The sequence below is a fragment of the Rhinolophus sinicus genome, linkage group LG05 (genome assembly GCF_036562045.2).
Source record: "Rhinolophus sinicus isolate RSC01 linkage group LG05, ASM3656204v1, whole genome shotgun sequence".
In the NCBI taxonomy this organism is placed as follows: domain Eukaryota; kingdom Metazoa; phylum Chordata; class Mammalia; order Chiroptera; family Rhinolophidae; genus Rhinolophus; species Rhinolophus sinicus.
In genome coordinates, this window is record NC_133755.1 from 66,112,226 (window position 1) to 66,133,297 (window position 21,072).

The 21,072-nt window shown below is 40.0% G+C and overlaps 2 protein-coding genes across 10 annotated transcripts in view; one reads left to right on the forward strand and one right to left on the reverse strand.

Moving 5' to 3' along the window:
• Positions 1 to 21,072, reverse strand: part of TSGA10 (testis specific 10) — a 106,716-nt gene that overhangs the window by 82,674 nt on the left and 2,970 nt on the right. For 2 of the 8 annotated variants that reach the window (XM_074332355.1, XM_019753892.2), the window contains exons 1-2: positions 9,417 to 9,565; positions 1,117 to 1,245 (exon numbers count right to left, since the gene is read on the reverse strand). In XM_074332355.1, coding sequence (XP_074188456.1) covers positions 1,117 to 1,245; positions 9,417 to 9,473 — 186 coding nt within the window. In that variant the 5' untranslated portion in view covers positions 9,474 to 9,565. Of the gene's footprint in view, positions 1 to 1,116; positions 1,246 to 2,123; positions 2,312 to 9,416; positions 9,576 to 9,680; positions 9,692 to 9,764; positions 9,945 to 21,072 lie in introns of those variants that run through there. The other 6 variants (XM_019753883.2, XM_019753887.2, XM_074332359.1 and 3 more) reach the window with 6 other exon arrangements.
• On the forward strand, positions 9,877 to 20,510 carry LG05H2orf15 (linkage group 05 C2orf15 homolog). Of its 2 annotated transcripts, none has more exons than XM_019753894.2 (3): positions 9,877 to 10,274; positions 10,947 to 11,060; positions 18,525 to 20,510. In XM_019753894.2, the coding sequence occupies exon 3, from the start codon at positions 18,596 to 18,598 to the stop codon at positions 18,869 to 18,871; it is 276 nt and encodes a 91-aa protein (XP_019609453.1). In that variant the 5' UTR covers positions 9,877 to 10,274; positions 10,947 to 11,060; positions 18,525 to 18,595; the 3' UTR covers positions 18,872 to 20,510. The 2 variants fall into 2 exon arrangements, with proteins under 2 accessions (XP_019609453.1, XP_074188464.1); XM_074332363.1 differs by having other exon boundaries at positions 9,877 to 10,175.

Here is a 21,072-nt window from a genome sequence, read left to right on the forward strand (position 1 = left end):
TTCTCTACCACTGTGGGAGGTTGGACTTGCCACTGCTGGGGGTGGTAAAAGTCTGAACTGTATTAGGTCTCCTCCGACACAACCCCAGCCAGCAGGGGTGGGGGCACCTCTTACTACCAGGTGAGGGTGGATGTCCAGGCACCTCCCCATGGTCTCCACTGACACTACGGGGATGGGGACTTCCTTACTGTCTTGTGGGCACAAAAGTCTTCATTCCCCACTCAGCCTTCTTTGATACCTGTCAGGATGGGGAAGCTTGAGGGGTGGCTGGGGCGCCTTATCACAGCCTGGCAAGGACAGAAGTCTAGACCGGAATGGGGCTACCGTTTATACCACTGTGTTGCTTAGAGTAGGCAGTTACTGTCTAAAAGTAGTCTGCCTTGCTAGGCTGCCCCTTTCTTAGTCTGTTGGTTAGTGAGGAATGGTTTTTCTGAGACCTTTATTTGCCTGCACCCACTGTTGTTTCTGGGTGCCAGTTTTTCCAGCACTTTGTCTGTGGTATATGGAGCAAAAAAAAAATCCAGGAACTCACTAATGTAGCACTCATTGCATGCTGAGATCCCTAGCCAGTCTTCCTTCTTCCTCCCACCTTTCGGTGGCCTATGTTTTAGACATTATGTTCAGGGTTTTTAGCTGTACTCAGTGGTAGGAACAGGGAAAAGTTAAGTCTACTCCATTTTCTCTGAAGAAGCAGTTTATTTTACCAGTCTTATTAATAGCTACACCACAAATCAGGCACCAGGAGAACTGAAAAAAACCTGAACTTGGAGTTCGGGAATTCAGAGAAATCCTAGCTCTGTCACTCACTAATCCAGTATCGTAACCTCTAGGAACTTCAGCTTCCATATCTGTGAAATGGAAATAACGTCACTATTTCACAAGGTTGGGATAAAGCAAGATTATGTACTTGAAAGCACCTGACACAACACTCGGCACTACCGCAAACAACAGTTTGCACTCACCCACTCTGAATCTCTGTGTATCAAAATGGCTAAGATAAAAATGGAAAAATTCCATAAAACAAGCACTGAATTAGTATTTATTCTCCATCTTTGTGTTTTAAAATAGGCCCCATCCCAAATTAATTTAGGGAAACACATATAAATTAAACGTAACCTGTAATTTCAGTGTGGAGATGAATTTATCTTGATTTCTCACTTCTTGTTCTAGCTGGAAAGTATTTTGGTATTTTTCAGCTTCAGAATCTGGAGCCCCTAGACCAAAATGATGTTCTTTGGTGGTAACCTGGTGGAAAGAGTGAGAATAACACTGAGGTATTCGGTTTAAAACAGTTTGGCGATTTCTCACAACAATCAATAAATTCTGAAAATTAACAACATTCTTAGATACATTTTCTCTTGTTTCTAACCTTGTCCCACCAGCTATGAGGATTTCAGCAATCTTTACTTTCTTAAAATTTTATGTTATAAAACTTTTTCTGGAGCCGGCCCGGTGGCTCAGGTGTTTGGAGCTCCGTGCTCCTAACTCCGAAGGCTGCTGGTTCGATTCCCACATGGGTCAGTGGGCTCTCAACCACAAGGTTGCCGGTTCGACTCCCACAAGGGATGGTGGGCTGCGCCCTCTGCAACTAGTAACGGCAACTGGACCTGGGGCTGAGCTGCGCCCTCCACAACTAAGATTGAAAGGACAACAACTTGACTTGGAAAAAAGGCCTGGAAGTACACACTGTTCCCCAATAAAGTCCTGTTCCCCGTCCCCAATAAAATCTAAAAAACAAACAAACAAACAAAAAACACCTTTTTCTGTGTTTTTCAAATATGAAACTACAATATTGAATATGCTTTTCAGAAAACACATGCCCCTCTTATCCCCTTGGCAATTACTGTTCCAGGAAACATGGGTCAGCAGCACACTGAGTGGCCAACCTCCAGGTCTGTTGTGCAGCAGAGCAGCTCCTGGCTACCTGTTTATTGTTGTTTTTGTATATTAACAAAAAGCTTTGCTACCCATATCACAAAGGGCTAACTTCCCTAATACACAAATAATTCCAATAAACAAAAAAAAAAAAGGAAAAGAAATACCCTAACAGAAAAATTGGCAAAGAATATGAATATTTCACATAAATAAATGGTTTTAATACAATCAAAGATACTCAATCTCACCATTTAGAGGGATACAAATTAAAACACTGGATACCGGCCCGGCCCGGTGGCTCAGGTGGTTAGAGCTCCATGCTCCTAACTCCAAAGGCTGCTGGTTCGATTCCCACATGGGCCAGTGGGCTCTCAACCACAAGGTTGCCAGTTCAACTCCTCGAGTCCCGCAAGGGATGGTGGGCTCTGTCCCCTGCAACTAAGGTTGAACACGGCACCTTGAGCTGAGCTGCCGCTGAGCTCCCAGATGGCTCAGTTGGTTGGAGCGCATCCTCTCAACCACAAGGTTGCCGGTTCGACTCCCGCAAGGGATGGTGGGCTGTGCCCCCTGCAACTAGCAATGGCAACTGGACCTGGAGCTGAGCTGTGCCCTCCACAACTAAGACTAAAAGAACAACAACTTGAAGCTGAACAGCACCCTCCACAACTGAGATTGAAAAGACAACAACTTGACTTGGAAAAAAAAAAAAAAAAAAGGCCTGGAAGTACACAGTGTTCCCCAATAAAGTTCTGTTCCCGGAAAAAAAAAAAAAAAGCTATTAAAAAAAAACAAACCACTGGATACCATTTTTTTAATTGGCAAATATCAAAAAGTTGGACATATAACTTAGCACTCTTAGACATCACTGGTGGCAGTGTAAATTGATACAGCATTTACGGAGAGCCATTTGTATACAACCTAGCAACATTACAAATACACATAGCTTCTGTACAAATAATTCCATTTCTAGGAATTTTCCCTGCATAGTACATATTTGCACATGTGCAAAATAACAAGTGTTAAAGACGTTTCACTTTAACATACTACACATAGTCTGCTTTGTGCTTGTTCACGTGACAATGTAACTTAGATATTGTGTAATTTAGGGAACTAATTTGTTCTTTCCCTGAATCAAGGCTGCCTTTATGTTAAAGAAGAGAGAATCTGCTACACACACCCTAGACATCTCCTGGCAACATATCTGTTATTCTCCAAAATCTAGTGCTCAGGGTATTATAGGCTCAGAAACCCAGTCACTAACCTTGTGTTACAATTTGTGCAGTGCAGCACTTAGCAATGTGACAGATTTATCTTCCTTTTTCCTTTTCCCTAAACAAGACACAAATCTGCTTTTCTCTTCTTCATTCCAAAAGTTACTGCCTTACCTGGAACTAAAGCATTAGATCTCACAGACTATTTCTAATTAGAATAATTTAAGCCTTTATGGGTTAGGCTGAAATCCTAACTACCATTTCTTACACAGTTCCTGTTGAAAATGTGTTCCTAGTCATAAACATTTGACTTAGAATAACAGAATCAAATGACTCCTCACTACAGCAGCACTTTCCAAATTTCAGTGAATATACGAATCACTTGGGAATCTTATTAAAATGTAGATTCTTATTCACAGTAGACCTAAAATGCTGCATTTCTACAAAGCTGCTCAGGGATCCCTACTTGGCTAGTACAGAGACTACATCTGAATAGCAAGGATCTATTTAAGTAAAGTCTAAACCTGCCTAGCATTCAGAGTTCTTCATACTATGATCCCTCCCCGTATCTCCAAACTTATCTCCTACTTGACACCTCCAAGAACCCCTCTAATAAAGACAATCTGTTCCAAAGGACTCCACACATTCTTTATACGGTCATGTTATCTTTTGTTCATAAGCCTTACTTATCCTCACCCTTTTCTCCATTTAACTAAAGGTACGTTTAAGGCTCAGCTTGAACTCCATATTCTCTACGAGGTTTTCTCTATCAGCTCCATCAAATAGTGATCCCGTCCTTCTTGGAGACTTCTGTATATATTCGTTATAGAACAATTTATGTAGCTATGTTTTTTTCTGGATACATCTTCCTCACACCGTCATTAGAATGTGAAGAACAAGTAATGTCCTACGTTCTCTGTACTCTCCCCAACCTGCACAGAGCTCTTTGTGTAACAGGAAGGCATCACAAAACTTTGTAGAGGTTGATAATGAAGCAGTGCACTAAAGCAGATAAAACTGAACTTTCCTTCTTCTCGTGAAGACAAGTGGGGATTCTATAAAATGACCGCCTAGTGCTCTCACAGCAGAGGTTATGAATAATACCACAGCCAGCCCAATGTCTACTGCCACTTCAAGTACAGGGAAGTCTATAAGCTTTGCAGAATTACAGAGCACGATGTAGACCAAGGCACAGATGTCTGGGATTAACTGTGAAACAGTTCCAATTCTCCTCTTGATTCCCTGCTTTTTCTTCATTTAAGTAATTAAAAACTAAATTCAAAAGAAAAAAATTACCTACCAGGCTAGTCTAGAAATTAAAAGTAGGAAGAGACCAACAGTCAACCTGACAATTGTGAGCAATCATATTAGACTTGCTACTTTAAGTGCTTTAGCTTTGGAGGCAATAAGAAGGGAGAGAAATCAGAGTACCTGCAATGCCCATGCCTGGCCTGTCACCTGAATATCCTCCATCTTTCCACAATCTCTAAATGGAACTAAGGATGGAACTTCTGTTTCTGTACAGATCTCAGAGAAAGCAAGAAAAAGTACTGTGCAAGCAGCAAGCTGTCATCATAGACACGCAAGCTAGAATCACAGTCACTGTCGCTGGGAAGCACCAGGGCATAGTGGTTAAGGGCATGTTTTTCAGCATCACACTGCTTGTGTCCATCACGCCCGTTCAGCCGCTTCTCAGCTGCATGGCCATGGGCAAGTTACTCCTCTGGCCGTGGCTTCCTCATCTATCAAACAGGGATGGTAACAGTACTTGCTCATAGAGTTGTTCTGAGGATTAAATGAGTTAATATACGTAAAGCACTCAGAATAGTGCCTAGCAAAAATAAATGCTATGTGTATTATTATTCACAATTACTATTATTATTAATTCTTCTCACTGACTCAACTGACCTAATTGGCCATCAAGTCCTACTGATCTTTTCGCTAAAATCTCTCTGAAATACATCTCTTCCATCCCTACTATCATTGTTTCAGTTCATACCTTGAGACTGTCACAGTCACATTTATTCATTTACCAAACAAATTTATAAATAGCTACAATGAAGATGAACCAATATTAGATTCTGGGAATAGAAAGATGAAAAACAAACACCTACAGTTGCAACACTCCCTGAACCTAGGAACGTCCAGAACAAATAAGTCAGACATTACAGCACAGCATGATCAGGGCCCCATCAGCGGAATGCACATGATGCTAAGGGGATATAGAGAAAAGAACTACAAAAAAGCCTGTCTGACTTCTATTTCTCCCTCAAATACTTAGAATATATTTTCCATGTTCCAAAAAAACTATGAACACACCCCAATCGAAGCACGTAACACATCTCATTGCGTTTACTGGCTGTTCACAGCCATTGCAACTTTAACATGTCTTAAAAACCATGCATGCCTGCTCTCAGCCCTGCCTCCCCTCCGTTCCTTCCCAGTCTTTCCATGTCAAATGGTACTACCATCGAGCAGTGCCCGAGGTCAAAAACCGAGGAGTTGTCTGTTTCGTCTTTCCCTGACCTCCATCAAATCCATCAACAACTCTTTTTGGTTCTAACTCCAAAATATATCCCAATCCATCCACTTCTCTACATTTTTATTACCGCCTCCGTGGTCCAAATCACCATTGTTTCCCACAGGAATGACTGCCACAGTTTCCTAACTGGTCTTTCTGCTTCTACTGTAGCTCCCTACAACCTATTTTTCAAACTGAAATCAAAGCAATCATTAAACAGTGAGATCTTGGTCAAAAACACTCCAATGGCTTCCCACTGCAATTAGAATAAAATCCAAACGTTTTAAGATCCTTGGTGATATTGTCACTGCCTTCATGTCCCTAAACAGACCTAGTACTCCTCTTTGTTCAGCCATCAGCATTATCGGTTTTCTTCCTGCTCCTCTATGTGCCAAGCTCATTCCTCTGTGAGGCCTCTGCCCTTGCCTTCCCTGTGTCAGGAACATTCTCTCCCCCAGCTCTTTGCATGGCTGGCTCCATCTTACCCCGTTATTTGGCTGATCTGTCAGCGGGTCTTCCCTGACCTACAGTAGCCTCTCTCCGACTCATTCTCTCAGTAGGTTATTTTTTTTCACTAACACTATTTGAAATTATATCATTTATTCCTTCACTTTTTTATGTCTGTCTCCCCCTACTACAATGTAAGCTCCAAGAGACCTAGGTTTTTGTATGGTCACTTATATCCCTAATGCCTAGAAAAGTGCCCAACACAAAGTTGGTACTCAAGGAAACATTTTTAAAATAATGAATTTTGATGACTGGAACAAAGTACTTTTAATCGTAGGGATGGGGTAGGAGCAAGTCTGAAGAGGACTGATAAATGAATGAGTAGTAAAGAAGGAAGTAGAAATTAGATTTCTTTTAGGAAGCACAATTGTGAGAAAAATAAATGTAGAGTGAAAGCTGGAAGAAGGGCAAGGTTGTCAAAGCGTCATTACAAGAGGAGAAAAACTTGTTTCTTTTCAGTTTTAATGTTTTTATTGGGGAACAGTGTGTTTCTCCAGGATCCATCAGCTCCAAGTTGTCGTCCTTCGATCTAGTTGTGGAGGGCGCAGCTCAGCTCCAAGTCCAGTTGCTGTTTTCAATCTGTAGTTGCAAGGGGGGGTGGGGAGGGGAGGGGCACAGCCCACCATCCCTTGCAGGAATTGAACCAGCAACCTTGTTGAGAGTGTGCGCTCTAACCAACTGAGCCATCTGGCCTCCCCGAAAAACGTGTTTCTTAATTCTCTTTACATCAAGGACCCCTTTCAGAATTAAACAAAAGCCTTGGTCCTCTCCTCAGGAAAATGCAAACACATACAAAACTTTACAATTTCAGGGGGTTCAAGAGCTCCCTAAAGTTCTTGTACTCCAGGTTAAGAAGCCCTACAGTATAAACACAATGAAGATTCTAAGACATGGGTAACGTTAACTAATGCAGAATGGCCACTGAGCTAAGTAAGAAGAAGAAACCCAGGTAAAGGGTGTGCACTGTCTTCCAATAAAGGGAAAAGCAAGGTCAGATGAAGATTTAGATAAGAAGGGGTAGAAATCTGAAAAAGTTCCTGCCTGGTAGAGTCTTAATTTTTAGTAAAAAAGGAGGTACAATTCAAGTGCTAAAAAGTATCATCAATGCTGAGTAAAATATCAGGTGTAAAGTATGTGCTCAACAAATGTTTACTGAATATTTTGATAGAATAATTGAAAACACTGGAGTATTTTATATGGGATTCTAAATTCTGGTTCCACAAAAAGTCAACTTGTTTTCTTTTTATAAAATTGTCTCTGGAAGTTTAGACTAACAGACACTGAAATAGGAAGGAATAGCCTCACTAACAGAAAGGTGTAGAAAACCACACAACATGTTATGAATAATTTTGAGACAGGGTTTTGTATTTATAATAAAAATAAGTCAATAAATGTTTTGGGAATTCACTTCAAACAAAATAGTAAAGCCACAATGTTTAACCTTTGTTATGAAAAATAATGATCTCTCTAGTCATTTCATCCAAACTCAAGCTTCTCACTTCTCTTCAATGCAGATTATACTGTAAAGAAATAACTTGTCTTTTTAAAACAGCATAAAACAATGGCCTTAGGAGAGGTACCATTCATCAACACCTTGTGGAAACATAAGAAGGGGTTAAATAGTTGTTTTCAAGAGGCTTTTCTGAACTAAAAGAATTTAATAATATGTAGACTGCTGTTGTTAGCATAACTAAGACATAGAACTACTTAATAACTAACTCACTTCAAACGATTATAATGGACTACATGTATAAGAAAGTTCACAGCAGTGGTGTTCACATTAACCAAAAACTGTAAAATCCTTAATGTTCAGCAAACGAAGAGTAGATAAATTGTGGTACCTATACTCTTACAATAGAACACTAAACAACAAACTACAAGCAGCAACAAGAATAAATCTTAAAAACACAATGCTGAGTAAAGAAGCAAAATGCAAAGGAATACTTAGAAAAATTCTATTTATGTGAAGTTCAAGAACAAGCCAAACTATAGTGTGCACATTCACAAAGATGCACAAACTATACAGGAAAACAAGGAAGTGGCAATCACAAAAGTGAGGACAGTTGGCTACATCTGGGGAAAAGGAGGGATGTGATGGAAAAAGAGAACAAACAGTAATACTTGCTCTAACTGCCTCTGTATATGGAGCACTTTAAAAGCAAATTATCCTAAAACAAACTGAACTAAGCAACTGAAAAAGAAGACAGAAAGAGAGCCCAGAGAATCTCTACAAATGATTTTATGCTGGGGTATAAGTAGTGATTTTTTCAGAAGGTAAACAAAATAAGATATATTTTGGAAGCTGCCCTTAACTGATGCCCAAGTTTATTGTTTAAAATAAATATTTCATTAATGTGCCTTCCTAATTATGTCCCACTAATTAAAACTGAATCGTTTAGTTCATTGATCAATTAAAATACAATAAAAAATGTTTTATCCTGGAGGCAGATTTGAATTATGTAACACTTTTCTTGTATACTTATAACTAACCCATTTTCTTCTACTTAAAAGCCAATTGTTATTCTATTTACTTCCTTACAGGTAAAACAAACTAAAAGTGTAGCTGAAATGCCAGTAGAGGACATTTAAAACAATGACTATCCTAAGATATAAGAGCATGGAATTTAAGAAGGAAGATTCTGAGACAGTCATCTAGGCAAACTTTGCCTGAAACAGCGATCCTTGAAAAAAGAAAAGCATTTTAAAGAAAAATATGCATTTCTATGCGTATTTAGATATCAGGTCCATGATCGCCACAGCTGCTCAATCTAAGTCTCATATTTTTTTCAAACAAAAGCCAGTTTACCCTGTTTTTCCTATGTATAATTTCTACTGAAATTATATGAGATTTTCATGCAAATGCCTTGGTAATTTCGGCCCTTCACCTCCCAAAGTCTGTAAAGAGGCTTAGAAGTGAGAGGTTGGGAGTCAGGATGAGCCAGGTTCAACTCCTAAATCTTTGACTGGAGCTCCACTCCAGAGCGTTTCTAAACAGAACAGTCCCCCCAACAACCAAGCGGAGAGCCGCGGCACGAAGCGAAGCGGTCACCATAGGAACTGGGCTCCACGCTAATCTCCTAAGAAACCGCAACAGGAGCAAAGTTTGCTCCTGGAGGGCTTCCCGGGACCGCAACTCTGCCCGTTTCTACCCCTCACAGCGGCTCAAGCAGTGAATGCCCACCTCGGGGGTCACCCACAGCCCCCAACCCCCGCCACACCTGCCCTCTTGCAGTCGCCCTCTCAAAGGCGTTCCGGCCCAGGAGCTGCTTTACCCCAACCCGGCGCATTCCCGCAGCTTCTACCTGTAGGTCCGGGTCTTTGCCCCGGTTTCTCCGCCCGGCGTCCTTCCCGGAGCTCATCCCAGCGACTGCCAGGCCTGGGCCTCCGCCAGGGATCCAGGTCCCTCCCAGAGTCCATCCTCCGCCCTTTTCCCCCTCCTTCCCCACCCGCAAATCGACCTGGCCCCACCCCAGTGGAGGCGGAGGAAGGCGGGACCCGGCGAGAAGGAGGCGAGGGCGGTTACGGGAGGCCGGCGCCGCACTCGGCCCCGCCCTCACGCTCTGTACCTGAGCGGGGCTTGTCCTCCACCTCCCCGGCGCCTTCGCTCCGCTTCCGTCCCGCGCGCCCCCAGTCCCTGTGCGCACGCGTACCTGGCCCTCTAGCGGGGACTACAAGCCGTGGGCGCGCACCCACACACGTATCGACACCTACGTCCACCTGCCCGCCTTACAAGACGCCTAGGAAAGACCTCTTCCTGGTGCATCCGCGCCGCGCAGGCGTACGCCCACGCAGCGACTACACGTCCCACCCGAGCGTCCCCGTCTCCTAGTAACCAGCCACTGCTCTTTTTTTCAAGACTTCTTATTCCCTGCCGCGGGTTGCTGCACCTGGATGGAACGCGCATGCGCAGGGCTGTGTGCCCTCCAGCCGCCCTCTCAGCTTGGGAATACCTGCTGCTTGGTTGCCACTGCTTTGTGCCACTTTTCCCGGGGATCGGCACCGTTCTGGACCCACGTTCATTGAACCTGTTACTCCCCAGAGCAGCTCTTGGGCGCTGGGAGGTTGGTGCGCTCTGCTGCCGCAGCCGGGGGCCGGGTTTCGGGAAGCCTCCCAGGTTGGGTCTTGCCGCTGGACATCCAGGGAGAGAGCCGGCCTGTTCGGTGAGCACCGGCGGCCTGCAGTCTGGGGAGCCTGCGACCCCTCGGCTGGGTCAGCCCTTCCCGGGCCAGTAAGGGTTGAATGGAAAAGTGGCAGAACTAGCAATGAAAGCGCAGATTCCTGTCCGATATTCCATCTCCAGATGCCAGCCCCTTTCCTGAAAAAGTGGTTATGGTTAACAAAAAAAACGTAAGGGGTATAACCGTGTTTCCCCCAAAATGAGACCTAACCAGAAAATAAGCCATCGCATGATGTTTCAGGATAATATCCCCTGAACATAAGCCCTAATGTGTCTTAGAGTAAAAATTAATATAAGACCCAGTCTTATTTTCGGAGAAACACGGTATGTACTGCTTCACTTGATATTTACTATTGTATCGATTGTTTTCCTATTTAACACCATTTAAACTTGTCTTCTCTCAGAGAACTCTCCTTTAATTTACCCAGGTGTAATATTTTTGGCCACCCAACTATGTTAAAATTAACCACATTACCTATAAGTGGAGAAATTAGTTTTTAGTGACAAAGAATGTGAACTGCATCGTTCTGCCAAATTTTTGGAACCCAGCTTAAGAAATATTGTGTTTGGGGGGCTGTGGGTGACCCATCTTTTTTAAACAACCCAAGGACTTCTGAACTTTAATAGTGGCTTTATCTCCCTGTCTTTTCCACAGATGAAATAGATAACTAGGTTTTTATAGCTGCTGTGATGATCTTGATTTAGTATTTGTCTGTGCATTTCAAAAGTAAACTCACATTTGAAGACTAACAATTCCTGTTTTTGCCAGGTGAGTACTCATTTATTCCCACAATATATGATTGGCAGGCATAAACAAATTTTATGTTAGAACCAATTTCTTCATAGAAGTATATTTAAATATAAGTGCTATGTTTTTCAAACACTCTCTGCTCTGATTTTTTATCATTGTGTGCCATTACATTTTCTTATTTCCTAGCATTTATTTTCAGCTATCATATACTTTGTAAATATAGCTAGATACTAAAAAATTAAATTGAGTGTCACTATTTTAGATAAAGAAGTCAGAGGTCCCAAGAGATATATTTCCTCTGAGAATAAGTTACAAAGAAGCATGAGTTCTCAAAGACCATCCTGAAAAGTTATTTTAGGGAGAACAATGTATAATCTCGTTTTCTCTTTAGATACTAAGATTATTTTGAATAACAGGTTCTCATTATCCAGCATTATTGAAAAGAAATAGGGAAAAATGTATGAACTTCAAAACTCAGTTGGAATTGAAGACTTGGGGAGAGGAAAGATTATTAATATAAGAGGTAGGAAAGTACATCCCTTAGGGAAAGAATGAAAAAAGTTTAAGCATTTATGTGTGCCACCTAGATGTTACTGAAGATTCTTTGGAAAGAATGTAGGGAAAAGATCACTTTAAAGCCAAACCAGGACATGATGATTTTCCTTTCAAAGACTTCTTCCCCAGACCAAAAAAGTGAAATTTTTCTTCCCTCTATGAAAACCCGAAGTGTGGTCAGTGCTCCATCCTGCCCCAAATGACCCTTTTTATAGTACCTCTGCTCTCTCCCTTGTGACACACTCCTGTGCAGTTCTAAAACCTGCATTTTCTATTCCCTTGGTTTCTCCATCATTTCACAAGTTTCACTATGAAAACCTCCATTTTGCCGTTTGTTTGCTTTTTTCTGTACCTTCCTGGTCCCCTCCAAAAAAAAAAATCTGGGACTCCAGTTATATATGTGCTAAAGTGCTTGATATTAGCTTATAGGTAACTGATGCTCTGTTTGTTTGTTTTTTTAAAATTGGATAGTTTCTATTGATATTATCTTCAACTTCACTATTCTTTCCTTTGGCAGTGTTAATCCCATCCACAATATTTTTCATGTCAGAATTGTATTTTTTCATTTCTGGAAGTTTGATTTTTTAAAAAAGATCTTCCATCACACCTCAGCATGCTCATGCTTTGTTCTACCTTCTTGGAAATATGGAATATATATTAAAATAGCTGTTAAGTTCCTTGCATCCTAATTCAATCACCTGTGCCATTTCTATTTACTGATTTGTTTTCTCCTTGTTATGGGACATAGTTTTCTGCTTGTTTTCATGCTTAGTAAGTTTTTATTGGCTGCCAGACATTGCAGATTTCACATTGTTGGGTGCCTAAATATATTTAGGCTTTGTTCTGAGATACAGTACATTTACTTGGAAACAATCTGATCCTTTAGAGCTGCCCTGTCCAAAACAGTAACCACTGGCTACAGGTGGCTACTTGAATTTATGTTAATAAAACTAAATACAATTTAAAATTTAGTTCCTCATTTGTACTGTAATTTCAAATGTACACGTGCCTAGTGGCTATTACATTGGACAATAGATGTAGAATATTTCCGTCATTGCAGAAGGTACTGTTGGACCGCGCTGCTTTAGAAGTTTGCTTTCAAGCTTTGTTAGGTCCAATCTAGTCTTTATCTCAGGCTAATTTGGCCCCATTCCTGAGCCGGTACCTTTCTGCGGCCTCTATTTGATGCCCCATGTATTAGGATTCCTTCCCACTCTGGCTGGTGGGAACTTTGTTCTTGGCCCTGTGTCTGCCTTCTCCTTTTGGCTGATTCTTTCCCAGGCCTCAAAATTTCCTTACGCACAGCCAAAGAATTGTGGGGAACCCTCTGCAGATCTCTGGAGCTCTTTCTCTCGCTGCACCTCTCTCCATAAATTCTAGCCAACTTGGCCTCTGCAAACTCTGGATTCTGTCTTCTCAACAACTTGACATAACCAGGCTTAATTTGAGTTCCCCCTCCTTGTGCTAAAGCCTGAAATTTCTAGGTTCTCCGAGGGCTCACCTTGTTTATTTCCTTTCTCTTTGGGATTACTCTCCTGCACTGCCTTTTGTCCAATATCCTAACACCATGGTTTCACGTGTTTTATCTGTTTTTTAAGATGTTTCAGGCATGAGGATAAGCCTGATCCCTGTTTCTGTATCATGGCTGGACCCAGAAGTCGGTTCCTCATAGTCTCTGCCCCAGTCACCAACCATCCCCAACAGAAGTGGTTTGCAATTCAAAATCTGCCTCAGGCTGAGGGCACTGTGCCTGAGGGACAGCAGTGAGGTCATGGGGCTGAGGCAGAGTGAGTGACAGACAGGAGAGGAGGTTGAGATGACAGTATGTTAGCTGGTGTATGAGTCTCCTATTGCTGCTGTAACAGTTTGCCACAAAGTTGGTGGCTTTAAGCAACACAAATGTATCATTTTACAGTTCTGGAGGTTAGAAATTCAAAATGCATTTCACTGGGCTAAAATCAAGATTTCAGCAGGGCTGCATTCCTTGTGGAGGCGCCAGGGGAGAATCTGTTTTCTTACCTTTCCAGCTTCTAGAGGCTGCCTGCTTTGTTTGGCTTGTGGTCCCCTTCTGTCTTCAAAGCCAGCAGTGGCCTGTGAAGTCCTTCCTGCATTGCAACAGTGACTCTCTTTCACTTATAAAGACTCTTGAGATTACACTGGCAACCACGGGTTAGTCCAGGATAATCTCCCCGCCCCAAGGTCTGTTGATTGGCAACTTTAATGCCACTTGCAAGCTTAGACATCTTTGGGGGCCATTATTCTGCCTACAGCTGGAGATTTGATATGTAGAGAATTTGGCTTTTATTCTGAGATAGGGAGTAACTAGAATGTGCTCAGAAGAGCATTGATGGGATCTGGCTTATATTTTAAAAGCTCATTCCAGATACAGTTTGAAAACCATACAATGGGGCAGGGGGGCAAGGGTGGAAACAGAAACAGGATTCATTGAAGGGTTGGATGTAGAATATGAAATAGGAGTTAAAAATTACTTCACTAGCAATGCACAAGGTTTCCTGTTACCCTGCATTCTCAATACTTAGTATTATCGACCTTTCTAATGCCTGCCATTCTCATGGTAGTGAACTCGAATTTCTCTGATTCCTAGTAAGTTTGAACGTCTCCTTATGTACTCATTACCTATTAGGGATTCCCCAATCTGTGAAGTATGTCTTTACATCCTTTGCCCATTTTTCTATTGGGTTTCCTTGTTGATTTGTATTCTTTTTATATTCTAGCTGTAAATCCCTTGTCAGCTTTGGACAGCACATCCTCTTCCAGTCTCTTCCCCATCTTTTTTACTTTGTTTATAGTTTCTTTATTGAAAAGAAATTCCTAATTGTGAGTAGTCAGATCCATCAGTTTTCTTCCTCATTAAGCTTTTCAGTTCTTGTTTAAGAAATCCTTCTCTACCCCACGGTGACAAATACATTGTCCTACATTTCATATTTCTACCATTCACATTTAGGTATTTACTGCACTTGGAGTCCCGTTTTGTATAGCAGAGGGGTCCTGATTTATTTTCGTCCACATTGTGAGCCAGTGTTCACGGTGCTAGCGTATTAAACGTAGTCTGATCTATCCCCCTTTGCTGTATGGTGCCATCTTTACTATATGTAAAGCTCCTGCACAAATCTAGGTTCAAGTTGGAGCTCTGTCATGTTCTATTGGTCATTTATATGTTCCTTCACCTGGACTAGACTGTTTTTATTATTTTGACTCTGTAGCATATCTTAGTATCTTATAAGGCAAGTCTCTCTTTGTGTGTGTGTATGTGTGTCCAAACTTATTTAGCTCTATGGAACTTTATTCTTCCTTATGCATTTACGATTTCTTCTTGAATGACTGTCCAAATGCTGGGTTTCCAAAGAGTCCCCAAATACACTTGTTCTCCCTTCATGTCCTCAAGATCCCAGACAAGTCAAGATGAGATTCCTAGGGCCAATTGCATTTGGTTCTTCCCCAGTCCCTCTATTAGACTGACGTTTAATGTGCTAGTTGATAATTATATATGTTACCATTATTTTACCTTTGTTGATTTTAAATGAGGTATGTTGTTTTATAGTGTTTTGTTAGTATTTTTAGCTTTTTTTCAACTTTGTATTTTGAGAAAATTTTAAACGTACAGAAATTTAACAGGAATAAACACTGAACAATTTTTTTTATACTTTCCCACCTAGATTCAACATTTTAACATTTGCTGATCTTTCTTTATTGGACATCTTTTTTTTCTAATTTTCACTTTCTCTATTGGTAAATAATTTGAAGGCAAGTTGTAGATATGATCCTTTACCCCTATTTCAGCACGGATTTCCTAAGGAACAGGGACATTCACTTATATTACCACAATAAATTTACTATATTTTGCCGTGTATAATGTGCTCCTGTGTATAATGGGCACCCACGTTTTAGGCCCAAACTTTCAGGGGAAAAAATCTTTCGTTTTAATTTTCCAAGAATTTTTGTAAAAAGTATCAGCTAGATTGCCAGCTCCCGCCTCAAGTGTACAAAGAGAAATGTCGCCTTGTTCATCCTGTGGTAACAGAGTCGGCATCACCTGTCTTATCAAGTCACAGTCACTTACTCTGTGGATAAGAATACCTCGCTCTTGGTTTCATTTTGTTGAATCAATGGCTGAAATTACTTTCGTTGCATGTTCATCCTAAATTCAATGAAACTGATTATCGTATTCTAGGGTATTATTTTACATATGGATATCATTATTGATTTCTGAGTTATACTTTTAACTCATAAGCATAAATAAAAGAATTAAAAACATTTATATAGATACAGAATTAGTACTACCCATGTATAATGCACATCTTTATTTTTCCCTCACAAATCTGGACCAAAACAGGGTGCATTATACACGGCAAAATACGGTATCACATTCAGGACATTTAACATTGATGTGGTATTATTATCTAATAAACCATCATATTCAAATTTTCCTATTGTCCAAGACAGATGTACTAAAAAGGACATTTTAGTACATTTCCTACCCATCCTCCCCCTCCTCACCCAAATTCAGGATCATTCATTGCATTTGGAAATCATCTGTTTAGTCTCCTTGAATCTGGAACAATTCTTCAGCTTCTCTTTTTCTTTCACTATTTGTGTTATATAATGTCTCTCAATTTGTGTTTATCTGATTATTTCCTCATGATTAGAGTCAAGTTATGCATTTTTGACAGGAGTGTTTCCTTTTTAAATAAAGAGGAGAAACCAAAGAATAAAATAAACTCAATTTTAGCCATTTGAAGGTAGTATTAGGCATTTATTTAATGAGCAGAAAAGTTCAAGTTTCAAATCCAAGAAACAGATATACTTACATACATTTTAGAATATCGTCAGAGATCTTTTAAAAATTTAGCTGAATTGTATTTGATTCCTACAAAGGCAAATCTATACTATTTTTCTAACTGTTATATTGACAACATTTGAGTAACTACTGTGTTTAGGATATTACAGTAGGCCCAGAACTGTTCTGTGAAAGATTAAACACTGCTATTCAATCACAAATGTGGATAAACAAGGTTTTAAGATGATACCTTTAGAAATCTTCTGTCAATAAATGATTAGAGTTTGAGGGGGATGGAACTGTGAACTCATACAAGTAAAAGCACACTGCCTAAACATTAAAGAAATAATACACTCTCAAAAGTGGTTAAGTGCTTTCATTCACAGCTGTGGAGTCTCTTCCGCTCTCAGTGCTGTGACAGCATCTTCAGTAGATCAGCGTTCTCTAACAAGCACATACGTCTTCACTATCCTTGTGCTAGGAAGCCAGTCCCTTCTGCCATCCTGGTCTATTCTGCTTACCAAATTGCTGCCCATCTTTCAAAGCCCAACGCAACGTAGGCCCCCTCCTTTCAGAACCTTTCCAAGCCCTCCCACCAGGTTGCATGCTCATCTCCCTTGACACACTGGGCATCCACAATAAAAAGTAATGTCCTTATTGGACATCTCCTTTTGTATTGTGGTAAAATATACCTAACAAAATTTATCATCTTAACCATTGTTAAGTGTACAGTTCAGTGCATTAAATATATTCATAATGTTGTGCTGTCATTACCACCATCCATCTCCAGAAATCTTTCATCTTGTAAAACTGAACTCTATACCCATTAAACACTAACTCCTCATGACAACCACCATTCTACTTTGACAACCACTGTTCTACTTTCTGTCTCTAGGATTTTGACTAGTCTAAGTTCCTCACATAAGTAGAAGCATATAGTATTTGTCTTTTTGTGACTGACTTAATTAGCATTATGTCCTCAAGGTTCAGCATGTTGTACATGTCAGAATTTCCTTCCTGTTTAAGGCTGAATAATATTCCATTGTATGGCTAGACCACATTTTGCGTATCTATTCATCCATCGATGAACACTTGAGTTGTTTCCCACATTTTAGCTGTTGTGAGTAATGTTACTATGAATGTGGGTGTACGGATAGCTCTTCAAGACCATGCTTTCCATCCTTGGGGTATATACCCAGAAGTTGGATTTCTGGATCACATGGTAGTTCTATTTTTAATTTTTTGAGGACTGCCAAACTGTTTTCCACAACAGCTGTACCATTATATATTCCCACCAATAGTGCATAAAAGCTCCAATTTCTCCACATCCTCACCAACACTTGTTATTTTGTTTTGTTTTGGTTTTTTTGATACTGTGTTCCCTGAAAATAAGACCAAGCCTTACTTATCCTCTATTTCCTTACTTATCATCCAACTATTATTGTAGAACTGTCTATTTCTCCCTTCAATTCTGTCAGTTTTTGCTTCATATATTTTGATGCTGTGTTATTATTTGGTAAATGTTTATCATTATTTGGGCATCTTTGTTTTTTGGAGAACACCTAGCAGTGTTTGGACTTCAACAATTATTTCTCTAATTAATTACAGTGGTACCTCGGTTTTCGTAATCCATTCTGGAAGACCCTTCGAGTTCTGAATCGTTCGAAAACCGAGGTACAGTTTCTCCATAGACAGTAATGCAAAATGGATTAATCCATTCCAGACCTTTAAAATCAACCCCTAAAACTGCACATTTAGCATGAATTTTACTATCTAATGATACCATAGGTCCATAAAATTTACAGCGCTCATAAAGTGGAATGTTTGTCAATGGAGATGTTTGAAAACCGAGGTACTACTGTAATAATAAATTAAAAAGTTTTTGATAACAATAATGGTAAAAGGGAAGTTCTTTTCTAAAATGTGAGGGAACAAAATCTGGTAAATTCCTTTTTAAAAAGACTTTCAAAGAATCTGTGACCCCTCCCACAGAGAAAATGTAAACAGTAGAAGTAGGAGGCGATTTTTATATTTTTGGCATCATCACCATATTTCATTAAAACAAACATTGCCATGTAGTTGGTTGAAATTCCTGCTGTATTCATTTGTTTCCGTTTCCCCCCTCCAAGAAATCAAGCTGAAGAAATGTTTCCACTACTTTAAAGAGGTACCTGCAAACTATATTTATTCAGCTGTTCCAATGGGATTTTCTCTTAGTAAATCTGCTACTCAGGTATCGGCTATGTGTATGGATTCAAAAGTGGATGATCACTTAATTCAAGGGACTGAGAAAAGCAAGCTGGAACCAGTGACTCAGTTATTTCAGAACACCAAGAAAATAAGATTAGAAGATACAAACCAAGAAAACTTTGTAAGAAGTAAAGAGACTGCCACGGGATCTCTTTCAGAGAAAGCCTCGGGTTCAGTGGTTTATGTTAAAGAAAGTGATGGAATAGAAATGACAGATGTGGAATGAAATTATTTGTACGTATTACCAAAGAAGCCAAAAATTGCTTTTGACTAAGAGGGCATGTTGAATGAGAATTTAATCTTACTAGGAAAACCTAACAGAATGAAGGAAGATGATTGCTTTTGTTTCCACTATTTATGAATCACCTTAGACTGCATTTTTTTGATGAAACATATTCAAAATTGTTGCTTTAGGGAGAAAAAGCTCTCCAAAATTCAAAACGGATTTCTCTGGTATTACATTCTATCTTTGTCAGAATCAGAGTTTTTGACTAACAGTATTTAATTAGCACCAAAACATATTAATTATAATGTATTTCTTTAATTGATTTAAAAACATAAAACAGTGCCCAAACAATTTGACAGCAGTATGTCACACTATTTCTAGTGTACTGATTTTGTGTGTTAGATTTCCAGTGTGGGATTTTGCTTTAGGGGACTTTATCTTCCTGTATTTTTGCATTTCTGTTCTGTGAAAGTTCACTGCAGGTAAACTCTGCAAAAGACCAGTGAACTGCGTACTTTGAGAAGTATTCCACACTCTAAATTATCCTTTTAAAACTGTTATTTTTTTCAGCCATGTTGAATTCATTTCAGAGTTACAAAATAGTTATTTCCAAGTGTAATAATTATCTGGCAGATGCTACCATTTTGTACCATCAATAGCCTTGTGCTAAAAAATTGCTCTATATATGTCAATTTACCATTCTTATTGAAATATCTAGCAGTCTGAAATAGTAGTATTGTCCCAAGTAATGTTAGATGAAATTAAAACCATTTTGTGGGGCGGCTGGATGGCTCAGTTGGTTCGAGCATGAGCTCTCAACAAGAAGGTTGCCAGTTCAATTCCCACATGGGATGGTGGGCTGCGCCCCCTGCAACTAAAGATTGAAAACGGCGACTGGACTTGGAGCTGAGCTGCGCCCTCCACAACTAGATTGAAGGACGACGACTTGGAGTTGATGGGCCCTGGAGAAACACACTGTTCCCCAATATTCCCCAATTTAAAAAAAACAAAAAAACATTTTGTGTCGGACATATAATGGCCTGTAACTATATTTATATTATGTATGTTTTGAACATCTTTCTGTACTTCAATGACTATCGCTAATGCCCAATTGAGTAATCTCCTTAATATTCATAAAAACAAAGAAGAAAAGGCATCTTCTTTTAGAGGAAGCAATATTTTATAAATCAGAACCATACAGACCAATGTAATATACTGGGGGTACCAAAAAAATGTATACACATGACTTGTAGTCATCTTTTGTTATTGGTCTATATTGAGTATTACAATTTTAATAGGTTTTTCCTTTCTTAAAATGTGTATAGTTTTGGCACACTCTGTAGGGAATACTGAGCTGACAGTAAAACAAAAAAATATTGTTGAATGGTACATAAGCAATAATATGATGCTTTTTATCATTTACAGAACACAATTCTTTGGGAGAGAAAAAAATACACGAATCATCCATATGTTCACCTCGCCTGGCACTGTGCTTGGTGCTAGGGGTCTAGTAGTGAGTAAAATAGCTGCTACCTTTATGGTGGTTACTGTCTGTCTACCCAGGAAGACAGAACATCAGACAATGGTTACATAAGACACAAACTGTGATGTGCCATGAAGAAAAAGTAAAATGTTCAGAGACACAGAAGAGGGAACAACACATAAACAATTTGTAAAATGTGGGAACTAGAGAGGCTTCTCTGAGGACATGACATAGCTTTTGCAGTGACGTGGTTGTCCAAGTGAGATGATGGTGATAGCTGAGAAAGGGATAGAGTCCAAGAGAAATTTGGGAGGACATAGTGATGGTTTGAAAGTGGGAAGCGAGGAAAAGGGTTTCTAGCAAAAAAGGCGAGATGCATGGAGGTTTCCGTGGGGGAAAAGAGTGAACTCAGGAGCACAGGTTTTGGACATACCAGGTTTCCAAGGCAAGCAGACAGCTGTCTGTATGGAACTAAAAATCTAAATTTTGAGTCGTTTACAGAAAGGGTATTTAAAGCCATGGGAATGAATGAGATTGCTTAAAGCGAATGTATAGTTTCAGATAAAGTCCTGAGGAACTCCAACATTTCGAAGCCGGTCAGCACAGGGGAAGCTGGCAAGACTGGTTTTTTACCTCCAAGACTGTCCAACCGGACACTTCATACCTAGTTGTGTTAGATGCTGAATGTGGGATGATCCTTTATTAGGTGTGATGCCCA

What these genes read in the sequence shown, in the direction of transcription:
- LG05H2orf15 (XM_019753894.2), top strand. Translation starts at nt 18,596, where the DNA reads ATGGGATTTTCTCTTAGTAAATCTGCTACTCAGGTATCGGCTATGTGT.